Source organism: Brienomyrus brachyistius, chromosome 7 (genome assembly GCF_023856365.1).
Source record: "Brienomyrus brachyistius isolate T26 chromosome 7, BBRACH_0.4, whole genome shotgun sequence".
In the NCBI taxonomy this organism is placed as follows: Eukaryota; Metazoa; Chordata; class Actinopteri; order Osteoglossiformes; family Mormyridae; genus Brienomyrus; species Brienomyrus brachyistius.
This window is the reverse complement of record NC_064539.1, coordinates 13,980,701-13,993,773: the sequence shown is the minus strand read 5'-3', so window position 1 is coordinate 13,993,773 and position 13,073 is coordinate 13,980,701. Positions and strand designations below refer to the sequence as shown.

Sequence of the window (13,073 nt, the reverse complement as noted above, 5' to 3'; positions counted from 1 at the left end):
CATTCTGACCTCTACTATCATCAGAAATGTAGATCTGAAAAGATTTTACGTCAATAAAGTTGTGTATAGGCAAAACAGATAATACATATTGTGGTCCTGTTTATAACTTTTCTTTAAATCTGCATGCTTTTCAGTTTGAAATTAATATAAGGACAATATTGTGATAATACTGCAAAGGAAGATCAATAATATAAAGTTAAAGTTAAGAAAAACATCCAATGTTTGTCTGGAAGGCAGGTTGGGGATTCAGTTTCTGTGTTCCAGTTACATGAGGGATACCCACTGCACTGTCAGAGTGCAACAGTTGAGTTTAAATAATTTTAAATTCACATTCACTATTTACATTACCCCAGTACAGGATACACAGTAGGAAGATGGATGGATCATGAGGAATTGTTTTTCAGATAATGTTCAGTGTGATTAGATTTTATCTAAAACTGTCTAAGATACACATATATTTCTGAAAAACACAACACACACAAAAAAGTCCTTTTATCCACATCACGTCATACAGTATAGCCATCAAACAGATCCTACAAAAATAAATGATATCTAGTATACTTCATCTACACAACAATAAAAATACTGATCGAAATCCATTTTTTTCCAATATTTTTTTTGATACTACACCATATAGTCAGAATATCAAATAGATACAAGGTGAAACAACTTGTAATGCATCGTATAGTGGATTCTTATTTTCAGGCAAGTGGCAGGATATCACAAAAGTAAAAAAGTACAAATCTGGACCTTAGTATATTTAATTTTACTTATTGAAGGAGAGAGGAGCAGTATGTTCAGATGAACCATTTCCACCAAATACTTAATTATTATACAAATGCATTTATCAGACTTTTGGGTTCGTTAATGCTCTGGTACTGAGATTAAAACAATATATTAAATATAAACAATTAACATACAACATATTTAAAAGTTGTATTTACAGGAAAATAAGGCAATAAAAAGTCATAAAAAACCACTCTGAATTTATCAAATTGATTTGTATTTATCATTATTGAAATGTACTTCATAGTGTTAAGTATGGATATCCTGAAGTACAACAGACATTTAGAGACACTAAATAAGTAGTACTATTTTAGTAATCAGTACTGCAAATGCAACACTAATAATTTCTGCCTTAAGCAGGCTGAAGAAAAATCCTCTTTTAAGTGAATATGCACTGGAAAATGCAAAGTTAGTTGAAATTTCTCTTGTCCATTAAGAGGGCTGGGCACATTTAAATAAATCAGATAAATGCTCTTCATAAATATTTCTACAGTAAATGGCTGTTAACAAAACAACTTTAGATGTAAAATGAGTGCTTTACATGACAATGGGAGACATTTCTGACTGTGCAGAATAACAAGGGAGCTGGGTGTATTTCAGCCTCACGACAAGATTTTCTGATTTTTTTTTTTAGAAATGGAATTCCATCTATTTCTACTTTCTTCAGTATGACGTAAAAGAAAAAAAGTATGGCTTACAAAGATCACGTTACAGGCAGACACCTCCTGCCACTTGCTCCTAAGTACGGGTATCATTCACATCATTTTAACTAATAATGTTGATGTGACAACTTCATAAACCTTAAGAATAAAGTTGTTGTCATTTTTATAGTTCTGATTGAATTAGCATCAAAACATAAACATTATGTTATGCAATTTTAATATATGCAAACTAAAAAAAAACTGAACATAGCAATAAGTTAAACGCAGATTTGTAGTACTAAATCGTGCAATGCTGTGGGCTATTCATTTACATATTTGCATTTTGTACTTCTCTTGGGGCTCCCCAGTAATGTAGAATTATGCTTATAATTCCAGGTGATACATCCAAATCATAACGAATTATATCTTGTTTTAATTAACAGGAAGGGGCCATCGCCAAACTGTTCCCACATAGTTTCCTGCAATAATGTAGATAATCTCAATAACTATACATACATTTTATACAAAAATTTTGACTATTTAAAAATAAAATCAAACACATAAAACGGAGCCTGCATGTTACAGTTTGGATGTGTAATATAAAAAAAATGAACACAGTTAACCATAACACCAAGCAAAATCAATTCAACAGAAATTCTCAATTGAATTTTCTGAATTTAAATTATATTGATTTCTTCCCCCTCGAAAGCTCAAACAAACGGCTTTGGGAACCAAATTATGTTGTGCCAACAATCAGGAAAGTTCAGTATTGTGTCGTTCTTTAGAATTTCTTTAGAAAAATGTACGAAAAATATCCAAACAGAGTGACATTTACACATTAAGAGCTGAATGTATGCTAAAATGAACAGGTCTGAAATTTAAACCTCCCCGAAAGAACATTACGAAACATTATTGTCTAACCAAACAACCATTTTGTTCAGTGTGACTTGCAAACTCTGTGCCCGCATCTGTAAAACATGCTAATATGCTGTGGCGCATCAGAATTACGACTTTTCCTCATCTTCTGCAAATAACCACGTCTGTCTGATGCTCGAATGGGAATTATGACTTCGCGTTTTCAAACACTGACGCGCATTAAATGACACTAGATGCTGCCATCCTCTCACTGATGAAACGTCCAGCCAAGCGGCCTCACCCGTTTCTCCCCGAAGCAGCACCCAGGTACTGCGCACAGACTTACCCTCATGGGCCGGCTCCGGGTCTGGGGTGAGGGAGATGTCGTTGAGCTCACGCAGACAAAGCCATTCCCCGTCCACGGAGACTCGAAAGTTGCAAAGGTAAATTGTCTCCCTTGCCGCCTGTGTGATTTTGTCAGTGGTGGGGGTGGGGGCATCACTCTGAGGTGTCAGATCAGACATGATGACTCAGCTTTGGTACCACAGCACAAAAACAGCTCTCCTCCAGGACAGGAACAGGTAAGGAAAAAAACAAAGAATTTTCCCACTACAGCTCTGCCGGTCTCCGCTAGGAAACAGCGGAAAGAAAACAACAGGAAGACTGAGAGCAGCCCACCCCCAATAACGCAGAAGCACAAAAAGGATGTTGTTCGTTTCTGTTCCCTTGCCTCCTCCGGCTTTTCTCCCCCACAGACAAGTGAGGGCTAAAGTCACCGTCTCTACAGTAAAGTCTCCGCTATTTTCCACATCAGCTGCTGCCGAAGTGTTCAGTCAGAGGATCTCAGAAGCAGCGTGAACGGGTGATGCTGGTGAAATCACGGTCTTCCACTCCCCTACTCAATCTGCTTCGTAATAATTGGATTGGCTGCGCGTACTGCACTGGGTGTAAACCAAGATGGCCGTCTAATGAGCTGTGCTGAGGCTCAGGCATCACGTGACCAGACAGCAGATGGGTGGGGTGGGGTGGGGTGGACGGGTTGGGGAGGGGGTTAAAAAAAAACCTGCTCCCGAGATGCAGCTCTATGATTCGTGATGCAAATACGGATCATATGTATCGATCATTTTAAATACACTTTTTGGTAGAGTGTATCAATGGAAACACAAGTTGTTCTGAGGTTATTGCTGAATATATAATGAAAGCATGGCATATGAATTTAGTATTAACATTTCAGTGAGAAGTCTAAATGGATGTGTATAAGCAGTAAATAAAAAGAAATCACATAATACAGTTAAGCCTACCATAAAAACCAAATGTTAAGCTGTACTGAAATAATTATTAATTGAACATAAAGCATATGTCTACTGAGACTGTCTTTGGACTATGAATAATCTTGCTAATGCCTGCAAAAATCCCAGTCAGCTGAAATGGAACCCAGCCTTCACTGTAAGAAAGGCCAGGTTAATTAATTACACACGTAAGAATCTTTCTGTTCAATTAATTTACCGGTGGCATTTTCAAAATTTTATTAATTAGTTTCACTGTTAGTAAGTGATGGCAGTGTATTTTTAGATATTATAGAAATATACTCAACAGACATTGTGATATTGCCTTTATGTTTTAAATTTTTATATGATTTTACATATAATACAGAGATTTATGGAAACAATTAATAGATTAGTAAACATGTTTTGTGGTTATCCATCACACTGAGTAGTTTAAAAAGGTGAACAGCAACCCTGAATAAAACCAAATGTGTTAATATGGAAATTTATACAGTATAATGTCCTGATTTGTTTATAACTGGAGCCACTTTCCGGGGAATGAATACAGCATGACGGACACCTTCAGCACCTTAAGCACATGGATGCTTTTGTCATAGTCATCACTGGCCACACCTGCTTCCAGACTGTAATTTCTGGTCTGTAATCATTCACACTTGTGTTAAATCTAATCTGTTTAAGCTCTCTTAGTAAGTAATTACTTCTTCATTTACAGTGAATTCCTATGTCTGAAAAACAGCATTTTTAATACGCTTATTGTAGGAGTGCTGTACTCAAAACACTTCCTGCGTGGCAGTTCAGACTGGGATTGGGATATGGGTTGCGTCCGTAAAAATTAATGGAGTCACCACAGTGACAGGAATATATGAATTAGGTGTGTGTGGCCATGTATATATTACATTGTGTAGACCAAATGGGGAAAACTCAAATTTATAAAAATGTGTGAATGCATTAAAAAAAAAAAAAAACAGGTTGTCATAGTTGAAATTATGGTTATGCCCATAGAAATGAATGGATAGTTCCCATAAGGAAATGAATACAGTGACTGTGTGTGTATGTGTGGGTATACCCTATGATGGACTGATGACATCATATCTGGGTTTTGTCCCTGTCTTATGCCCTGCGCTGCCTGGGAATGTCTCCAGGCCCCTTGTGGGCGCTGCCTAAACATGAGTGGTCTTCAGCTGTATTTATTTTTGTTTTGTGCCACAGGGGGGCGAAATTGCTACAAAAATGTCTCATTTTATACTACAAATTTAATCCTGCAATCTCTATGAAGAAAATTAGGAAGGTTTTGCTTGTGTGAGTTCTCCAGATATTCTGCTTTCTCCTCCAGTCTCAACACATGTAGTTGAGTGAACTGGTTTCTCTAAACTGCATATTATTTTAGTTTGTGCTCTTTGTTGAACTGCTATGCCATTTAGGATGTCCTCTGGATGGTCTCCTCAAACAGAATCCTGGGTGCCTCTGCTCATACCGAATGAGAAGGTATGAGAGTGGATGGATATGCTTATGTTACAGCATACAGTTAATATAAACTATTAATATAAAATATACAGTAGAAATGAATGTTGCATTTATACAGTGCTTTTTCAATACACCCAAAGTGCTTCAGAGATGCAATAGGGAGCCACTTCTATCATTACCACTGTGTAGAACCCACCTGGATGATGAGACAGCAGCCGTTCTGCACCGGTATGCTCACCACACAGTAGTCAGGGAAGTCAGGGAAGCACTCGAAACTAGGGAACATAACAGAGGGCTGACTACACTAGGAAAGAGTAAGAGGAAAAAAAATCGAAATCAAACAGCACACAAGCAGGGCAAACCAAGACAGGGAAGCAAAGAACCAATAACAAAGGGCATTTTTCCACCGCACCTGGTACTAAAGTTTTGGTATTTTGAGAATGTACCAAAAGTATGGTACTTCAAAGTGCTGGTTTTCCACTGGCATAAAAACTGGTACCGGCACCACATGACATCACACCGTGGGTATTTTGTACTGAATTCAAAAAACGGCTGTTGTATATTATAGGACTGGATGATGTGCAATATTAATACCAACATTGCATGTCATGCATATCCACTTCTTACATTGCCATTCAGTTATATTAAAATAAGACTTTGTCTTACTTTCAATTTATGTATGGACATTATAGCATGGGGGGGGGGGGTTACAGTTTTGCTGAAATCTTTTTACTCTGCTACTCTGTCATAGAAAAAAAAAACTTAAGCTCTGCAATTTTAATTATTATTCCTTTTATAGATTCTTATACGTGTAAAAATCAGTTCAAGGTTTACAGTACCTCCGCTGCTTCCGCATGAGTACAGCATGCGTCATCCGAGACAATCGTAGTCATTTTCATCCTGGCCGTTTAAATCATTTGAAGACGGGTTTGTGAGAAACTTATGAACTTATTTTATAAATACCCCAATAATTGTTGCAACAACATCACATTGCATGGACCGCACACTATAAGTCTGTTGTATTGGTATATTCAACCGAATACTTTTTAATTTCTTGTTATGCCATCCAGATCTTTTTGTTAAATATGTTCTTATGGCCAAATCACACTTTATTTTTACTTTGTTTATCATTATTTTCTAAGTTTGCAACTGTTGTCAAGGTGGTGTTTGTATTGTTTCAGCAGCAGGCTATATGCATAATCAATCAACAAAGAAGCTGTTTCAAGTCCCACCTCAAAGTATGGAAGTACCAAAGATGTACCCTAGCTGGTTTGGCACTTTCGGTACTGGAACTTTTGGCACTGGTACTCCACCGGAAGTCAATGCAAAAGCGAAAGTACCGAAAGTAGCATACTTGGTGCGGTGTAAAAGCGCCCAAAAACAAAAATCAATAAGCAAAAAAGGTGAGACTTTCACTGTAGGGTTACAGCCTCTGTGGCTGTCAACCCCCTGAGCCATGCAGCAATCTGAGAAGAGGGGCAATATGCAAGGGTTAGACAGAGAGTAAAAAGGCGGGATGGCCAGCGACTCCTGCTGGCCAAACAGGGTAGAGACTCAAAGGGTAGGGTCGGACGTATGCTGACTCTGACACACTCCTCGCAAGAAGCCAACAGCTACTCTAAACTACTTTGTTTTCATTCAGAGGATGCAGGTACAACTTTTACTACATTCATACAGGGTCCAAATAGTTCCAGAACCCCAGTATTCCATATTTGTACAGAACATCCCACAGTATGCCTTAGGGCACATCCACAAAGCACATGTAGGCTATGCTAACAAAGTGCCATGAACTCTTACAAAACCATGCTGGAAAAAGAGTATGCACACTGTTCTGTGGCTAGGCCAGAATCTATGTCATTTCTTTTAATCTCTTGGTACCCTGACACGGTCTTTAAAAGTTTATGACAAGGCACTTTGATATCCTTTTTCACACTGCTTCTTCATCTCATCATTCTGATTTTCATCTACTGAGTACAGTATCTCTGTCAGTTCTTTGAAATGTTTCTTATTCCCCTTTTCTAATATGTTTATGTTTATGGTCAACCATTGCAGACTGATTTATCTCCCGACTCATACACCCAACCTTACATCACACTTTCTTTAGTCAGAAATAGTAATAAAGAAAACAGACAGCAGTATACAGCTGATAGCTAGCAGATAGGTCTAGTGTTTAAAGGGAATGATTCCAGTTTGGATATGCTTTTGTCTGCGTAGAAAATGGTGATTTTTTTATATCATGTTATTTGCTAACAGAGTCAGCTATTAGGAGGTGGAAAATAGGCTATTCTAATCAAGAAGTTAGTTAAAATTTTTAGGAGGTCTGCCAAAAACCGAAAGCATTCTGGAATGCTATGGCCTCTGTTATATATTGATTTGCTTAGGAACAATGAAGTTGATTTGTATAGCTATTCTTTGCTGTAATTACAGTGCTAATAGATTTATACAGATGTTTTTGTTTGTTAATTTTAAATTTGAGTATTAATGAGTGGTTTATCAAATACGGGAAAAAGAGATAAGGAGAGAGTGGAGTTCCTTGCATAAAAAGCTAGTTTGAAACAAAACTATTGGTGAATATGCTGTCTGGGAATTAAAGACCGATTTATTTAATTCATTTAGATTATTATTAAACATTTTCTTAGCATCAACTGATGCAACTTGTTTTTCATTTATACAATCAATTATTTAGTATAGGCCTACATCTTAAAATAAATGTCTGTTTTTCATACAATCTGTTTGAAAAGCAGGATTCATGGTGCAGTTAATGATTCTATTCATATTCCCTGAATGGTTGTGTCTGTAATGTGAGGAATGTGATGTGATAACTTGCACAGTGTTCCAATTGTGGGGCAAGTAGCCCAGTGTTTTTCAACCTGGTCCTTGAAGACCCCCAGATAGTTCATGTTTTTGATTTCTCCCAGCTCCCGGTAGTGAACTGTTTGTGGGTTCCTAAGGACTAGGTTGAGTAGTACTGGTATAGCCATCTTTCAACAAATTAGCCAGTGCAAGGTTTCAGAGGTACTGGAGTTTAGTGAGGCAACACAGGGCCTTGACATTTTGTTAAACTTTGCTCAATAAACGCCGGTCTAGTGTATTACAGTCTTTGTTGTCTGTTTTTGTACAATCATCAGTAGAATTGTTTTTCATAATTACAGTCATTTGGAGCTAAGAAGCCCAGATGAAGAGCGATGTTTAAGGTGGAGATATTTATGATGTTCATTTTTTCTTCAAATGAACTGCTCTATGATTTTGAGGAATGGCTGAAAGGCAAATCAAGGTTCTAATGATGAAGACTTAATTCCTAAACATTCCAGTGTTTATAAGGGCTATAAGACCACTTATAAAATCAGAGCACTTTCAATAGTTGCAAGCAGTCTCAAGAATACCATGCCTCAATCAAAACAACTGCCTGAAGACTAGAGAAAGAAAGATATTGAAATAAATTATTCGGGAAAGGGGTACAAAACACTCTCTAAATACCTTGAATCAAATCACCTTGATTCTTCGATTACCCAGGTTGTCCTTTGTATTTATTGGAAATAAGACACCATTAAGTGTTATAGATTAGCAAAAAATGGAGGGAATTAATACTTTGTAACAACATTGTATGTGTGTTCATTGGGTATTCTTAATTCCCTTCAAAAAGGCTACAATCATTATTATCAATGTTCCAGACCGGGGAGGGGAATATTCCATTAGGAATACTGACAATATGAGCATGATATTTCCACATTATAATATATTTGGCAACTGACATTTCCTGTATTGAACAGCGCAATTGTTCTCCAAAATTCTGCTGGATGAAAAGAATGTGCATAGCTTGAAATGAATTGACACTTTGTTCAAAACCTCTCGATTGATATTCTTGGTAATTCCCATCTTAAACTTTCATAGAAGATAAAGTCTTTGTAAATAAACTATGGTACACTACCAGTTAAAGGTTTTGCACACCACAGGCTTTTGCCACTTTTCCATTTATTTCATGAACTGCAGATTTTTTTGTCATTGTTAAGCACTGGAAAGTTGAGTGAACAACTATAAATGAAAATATAAGTCAAATAAAACAAGTGTCCTTAATAACATGGAAAGAGCATGTAAGTGCATGTCTGACATCCTATTAACTGGTTGTGTGTTGATGGCATAATTCTATATTGTCATTTAACTTTAAATGCACTAGTTAACTGATTCATCCCATCAAACAGAGCAGTATTTAATCTTCCTTGTAGAAAGAATGCATCAAATGTTCTCTGCTGTTATAACTGCTAGTGGAAGTTACTGTGGTGAATCAAAGACATTTTCTTGCTAATAAAGGCAGTCAAGTGGTGAACATACTGTAAATATTATGTCTGTTTTTACTAAATATTAAGTGAGTAATACACAAATGTAGAAAATCTCAGTGTGTGCAGTGGTAGTGTACATTTTGGTTCTTCTGCTGTCCATATGTCACTCTGAGTACATTATCATACAATAGTGCACTTTTTAGTGTGCAGAAGATGTTAGTATACCTTCAGCAACTAGCATAACTGAGCATTTTGATTCATTGATTTCGTGAAAACACATAAACACTCAACAGAAAGCATGACAAGTCTTGGGGCCTGGTAACACCTGGCCACATTTCAGAAAATAATATTTTTCTATTAGGAAATTATTTTGGTTAAGCATACTACAGTTTTACTTTTCCAGGCAGTTGTAAGTTAAGATCTGGTACTGGTATATGGCTGAAGTCTAAGGGTGATATGGAAAGCTTGCTGTCAGTAAGAGGTAATTTTTGTGTTTTCGGTTGTACCTCAATATAATTTCTTAAGCTATTATGCGCTTAGTCAACTAACATAACCAGTATACCTGTTGATTGGTGGGGCTGCCTCTGTCTTGCTGTGTAATGAGTAATCTGAGTGCTGTGTATGCAATATTTTGCTGCTTTTCGCTCTTGACTGTTTACTGATTATTGTGCGAATGTATCGAGGGTGGTGTTTGCCATTGTCCTTTTGGGTAACTCAATTGAACCTGCATGGAATTAGAGTAATCTTGAAAATCTTGGAAAGGTTGTGTGCATTTCTGTGCTGGTGCATATTGTACAGCCCTAAGTTAGCAACTACTAGAGTGGGTTGGGTTTTTTATTTATTTTATTTACATTGTATGTTGGAGTAAAGAACCATTCCGGTAAATCACTGCTTTTTCATGACATTTATTCATATTGCTCCTCTGTGAGCCTGGTGGAGGGAGTTTCCTTAATAGCTTCCATACCCAAAGTCTGACGTAATCACATTAGTCTGAATATACCAGTGGTCACACCATGTACTAACCTGCTATAGATTTTCTCTTGATAAAATGCAGCGCCGCAATCGTACCCCTTATGTATGGGACAGGCTAAAGTACCAAAACATCCGGCAAGATATGCTACAGTTTACTCACCCTCAGCATTTTCCACATATACTTCAGCTGGTACTGAATAATCAATGCTTTTAGTATCTACGTGTTCTCTTGAGTGCTCTGGAGAATCCATCTTGGCCACTACATAATATTTAATGAACAGAATATAAGAAAAATAGCCATTTATTAATATTACATGGTTATTACTGTTCACAAAGCAAGGAAAGAAAATGTTCTTCCATCTGGTGAGCTGTGTCATGTACTTGTGATATAGTGAAACCTTGAAATAATTGCCATCTGTGAATATTCTGCAGGGACATCCTATCTGGATAAAAATTACTTATTGTTTCATGTCCGTTTCATTTCAGTTTCATTTTTGATTCTTCCTCTGAAAAAACTAGCCTGGCAAAAGAAAAAACTGCATTGTCTGTAGATTTACTTACAGGAAATCATTTCAACATCCTTAAATGATATGGGTTTTTGTGGGTCAAATAAAGTCACAGCATGAATTCCGGCAGACATACTGCTTAGTGGAGGCCGAAGAGCTGGTTTCTGTGAGAACGAAAAGGTAGCTGACTTACAGGTGTGATTACCTGCTAATGCATAACAGGAGATACTGCTACACAACAAATAACCCTGTTTCATCTATCTATCTATCTATCTATCTATCTATCTATCTATCTATCTATCTATCTATCTATCTATCTATCTATCTATCTATCTATCTATCTATCTATCATAGTGCTGCTGCTGCTGTTGTTGTTGGTGTGTGTGTATGTGTGTGTGTGTATATGTATGTGTATATGTATATATATATATATATATATATATGTACACACACACACACACTCATACATGCAACTTTGGAAAATATTAAGAGACGGCAGCCAAATATTCACTCATTTCTCAATTTAGAGAAAATCAGATTTTTTCAAAATATAGAGTGGTCTCTTCATTTTTTCCAGAGCTGTATCTGAATATATTGTGCTAAACAGATACACACACCTTGTATTGTCCATCTCTGGAGCCTATCCTGTAGGTTACCGGTGGCATGCAGGGAACAACCCAGGATGGGGCACCAACCCAACACAGGGGACACTCACACATGCTTCTCACCTATGAGTGGTTTGGCAACTCCAATTAACCTCAGCATGTGTGTGTGTGTGTGGGGGGGGGGGGGGGGGGGAACCAGAGTACCCAGCAGAAACCCTATGATGATCTAGGAAGAATATGCAAACTCCACATACGTGGAGCCATAACAGAGACGCGAACCCTGGTCCCAGAGGTGTAACACCCCCTGAGGTAAATTCATTGTTGAATTAAAATAACTTTGCTCTTCTCTCAGCATTTTCCTCCCTATGAAAGATAATGTTTCTCAGAAAAAGAAAAGCTTAAAACCAAATAATAGAGAGCGAAATGGTCACTTTTAGGGCTCAAAGAGGCAAGTCTCACTTGTCCCACCCTCTCACCCCATCCAACAGTATAAATATAACTGCCAGCAAACAAATATCCATAGCAATCTCACTCAAGCTGATCAGCTCTGTTCCCATCACTGTAAAAGCAATGAAGTTATTTGTTTTCATTCTGCTTGTATGTCTCCTGGTTGAATACAATGAAGGTATTATTTACTACAAATATATGTTTGGGTTTTATTCATAAGTGTTCTACAGGATGCAAAGGATCATTTATAACTAAGGATTATTTATAACTAACCTACAGTGCATACTGAGGGATATGCTGTTGACTGTGCCTTTATTTATCTGCTTAAAATATTTGCGGAAGGCAAATCTAATGACATCTAATGAGGCTTTTATGGTAAGTAATTTTGTGATTTTTTTTGCACTTTTTCCTAGGCATGATGATTGTACCCAAAACCTCGTGTCTGTGCAGCAATGCTGGAGTGAGCTTCATTAAACCGGGGAACATTGCAAAGATTGTGGTCTATAGACCCAGTTCATTTTGCCAGAAAATGGAGATCATGTAAGATGTTTCAAAATTTGTGTTTAAAATAAGAGTTTTATGCTTGCATTTATAATTTATTATTGAGTCTACTATTATCTACGTTTCCTTTTTTAGTGTTACGATGAAACATAGTGGGTTTAAAAAGTGTTTGAATGCAGAGACGAGGTTTGCGAAAACTTTCCTGAAACATTCAAAGATGAACAGGTAAGCTGCCCGCATACATTAGTGATATTGCCCTCATATATAATTTTTTTTCAAAACTCGTAATATCTATTTAGATATCATGTACTGTGAATGGTTCTTATTTGACAAAATGACAGAAAAAAATATCTACAAACTTGAAATTCTTGTAATTATAAAATAACGTGTGTGTGTGTGTGTGTGTGTGTGTTTCAGGAGAATGAAGAAAATGTAGGCTTAGAAAGCCAGGAGCCAAGTGCAAGTACCATGAATAACAGAAATCAGTCATTAAAGAACGTTTCAAATGTAACATCATAATAGCAAATGAATAGATAACAACATTTATGGTAGTAATAATAATAATTAGACATAGAATCTATGTAACTGAGGAAATTTCTACAGTTTTAGATTTCTATGATTTATGTTTTTTTTAATTGTATTAAAAACTGTGCTAGCATGTAAAATGATTAATAAAATACATTGGAAATATGATATTAATACTCGTAATAGTACAATGTGATTGATTTATTGC

General features: G+C 36.7%; 2 protein-coding genes across 14 annotated transcripts in view; one reads left to right on the top strand and one right to left on the bottom strand.

The window, feature by feature from the left end:
* rufy3 (RUN and FYVE domain containing 3) overlaps window positions 1-3,244 on the bottom strand; it is a 26,749-nt gene extending 23,505 nt beyond the window's left edge. For all 12 annotated transcript variants that reach the window (XR_007398971.1, XR_007398972.1, XR_007398967.1 and 9 more), the window contains exon 1: window positions 2,629-3,244. Coding sequence is in view for 6 of the 12 variants with exons in the window: in XM_049020409.1 (XP_048876366.1) it covers window positions 2,629-2,806 (178 nt within the window). In the remaining 6 variants the exon portion in view is untranslated. The remainder of the gene's footprint in view (window positions 1-2,628) is intronic.
* On the top strand, window positions 2,592-13,073 carry LOC125746465 (C-X-C motif chemokine 11-6-like). 2 transcript variants are annotated; one of them, XR_007398975.1, is made up of 4 exons: window positions 2,592-2,725; window positions 12,253-12,379; window positions 12,476-12,565; window positions 12,758-13,073. XR_007398975.1 is itself a non-coding variant. In XM_049020460.1 (4 exons), the coding sequence occupies exons 1-4, from the start codon at window positions 11,963-11,965 to the stop codon at window positions 12,774-12,776; spliced, it is 291 nt and encodes a 96-aa protein (XP_048876417.1). In that variant the 5' UTR covers window positions 11,928-11,962; the 3' UTR covers window positions 12,777-13,073. The 2 variants fall into 2 exon arrangements, 1 of the variants encoding a protein (XP_048876417.1); XM_049020460.1 differs by lacking the exon at window positions 2,592-2,725 and adding an exon at window positions 11,928-12,017.

Coding starts and splice junctions, on each gene's coding strand:
- LOC125746465 (XM_049020460.1), top strand. CDS start 11,963: ATGAAGTTATTTGTTTTCATTCTGCTTGTATGTCTCCTGGTTGAATAC. Junction 12,018..12,252: donor CCTGGTTGAATACAATGAAG/GTATTATTTACT, acceptor ACTTTTTCCTAG/GCATGATGATTGTACCCAAA. Junction 12,380..12,475: donor TGCCAGAAAATGGAGATCAT/GTAAGATGTTTC, acceptor TTCCTTTTTTAG/TGTTACGATGAAACATAGTG.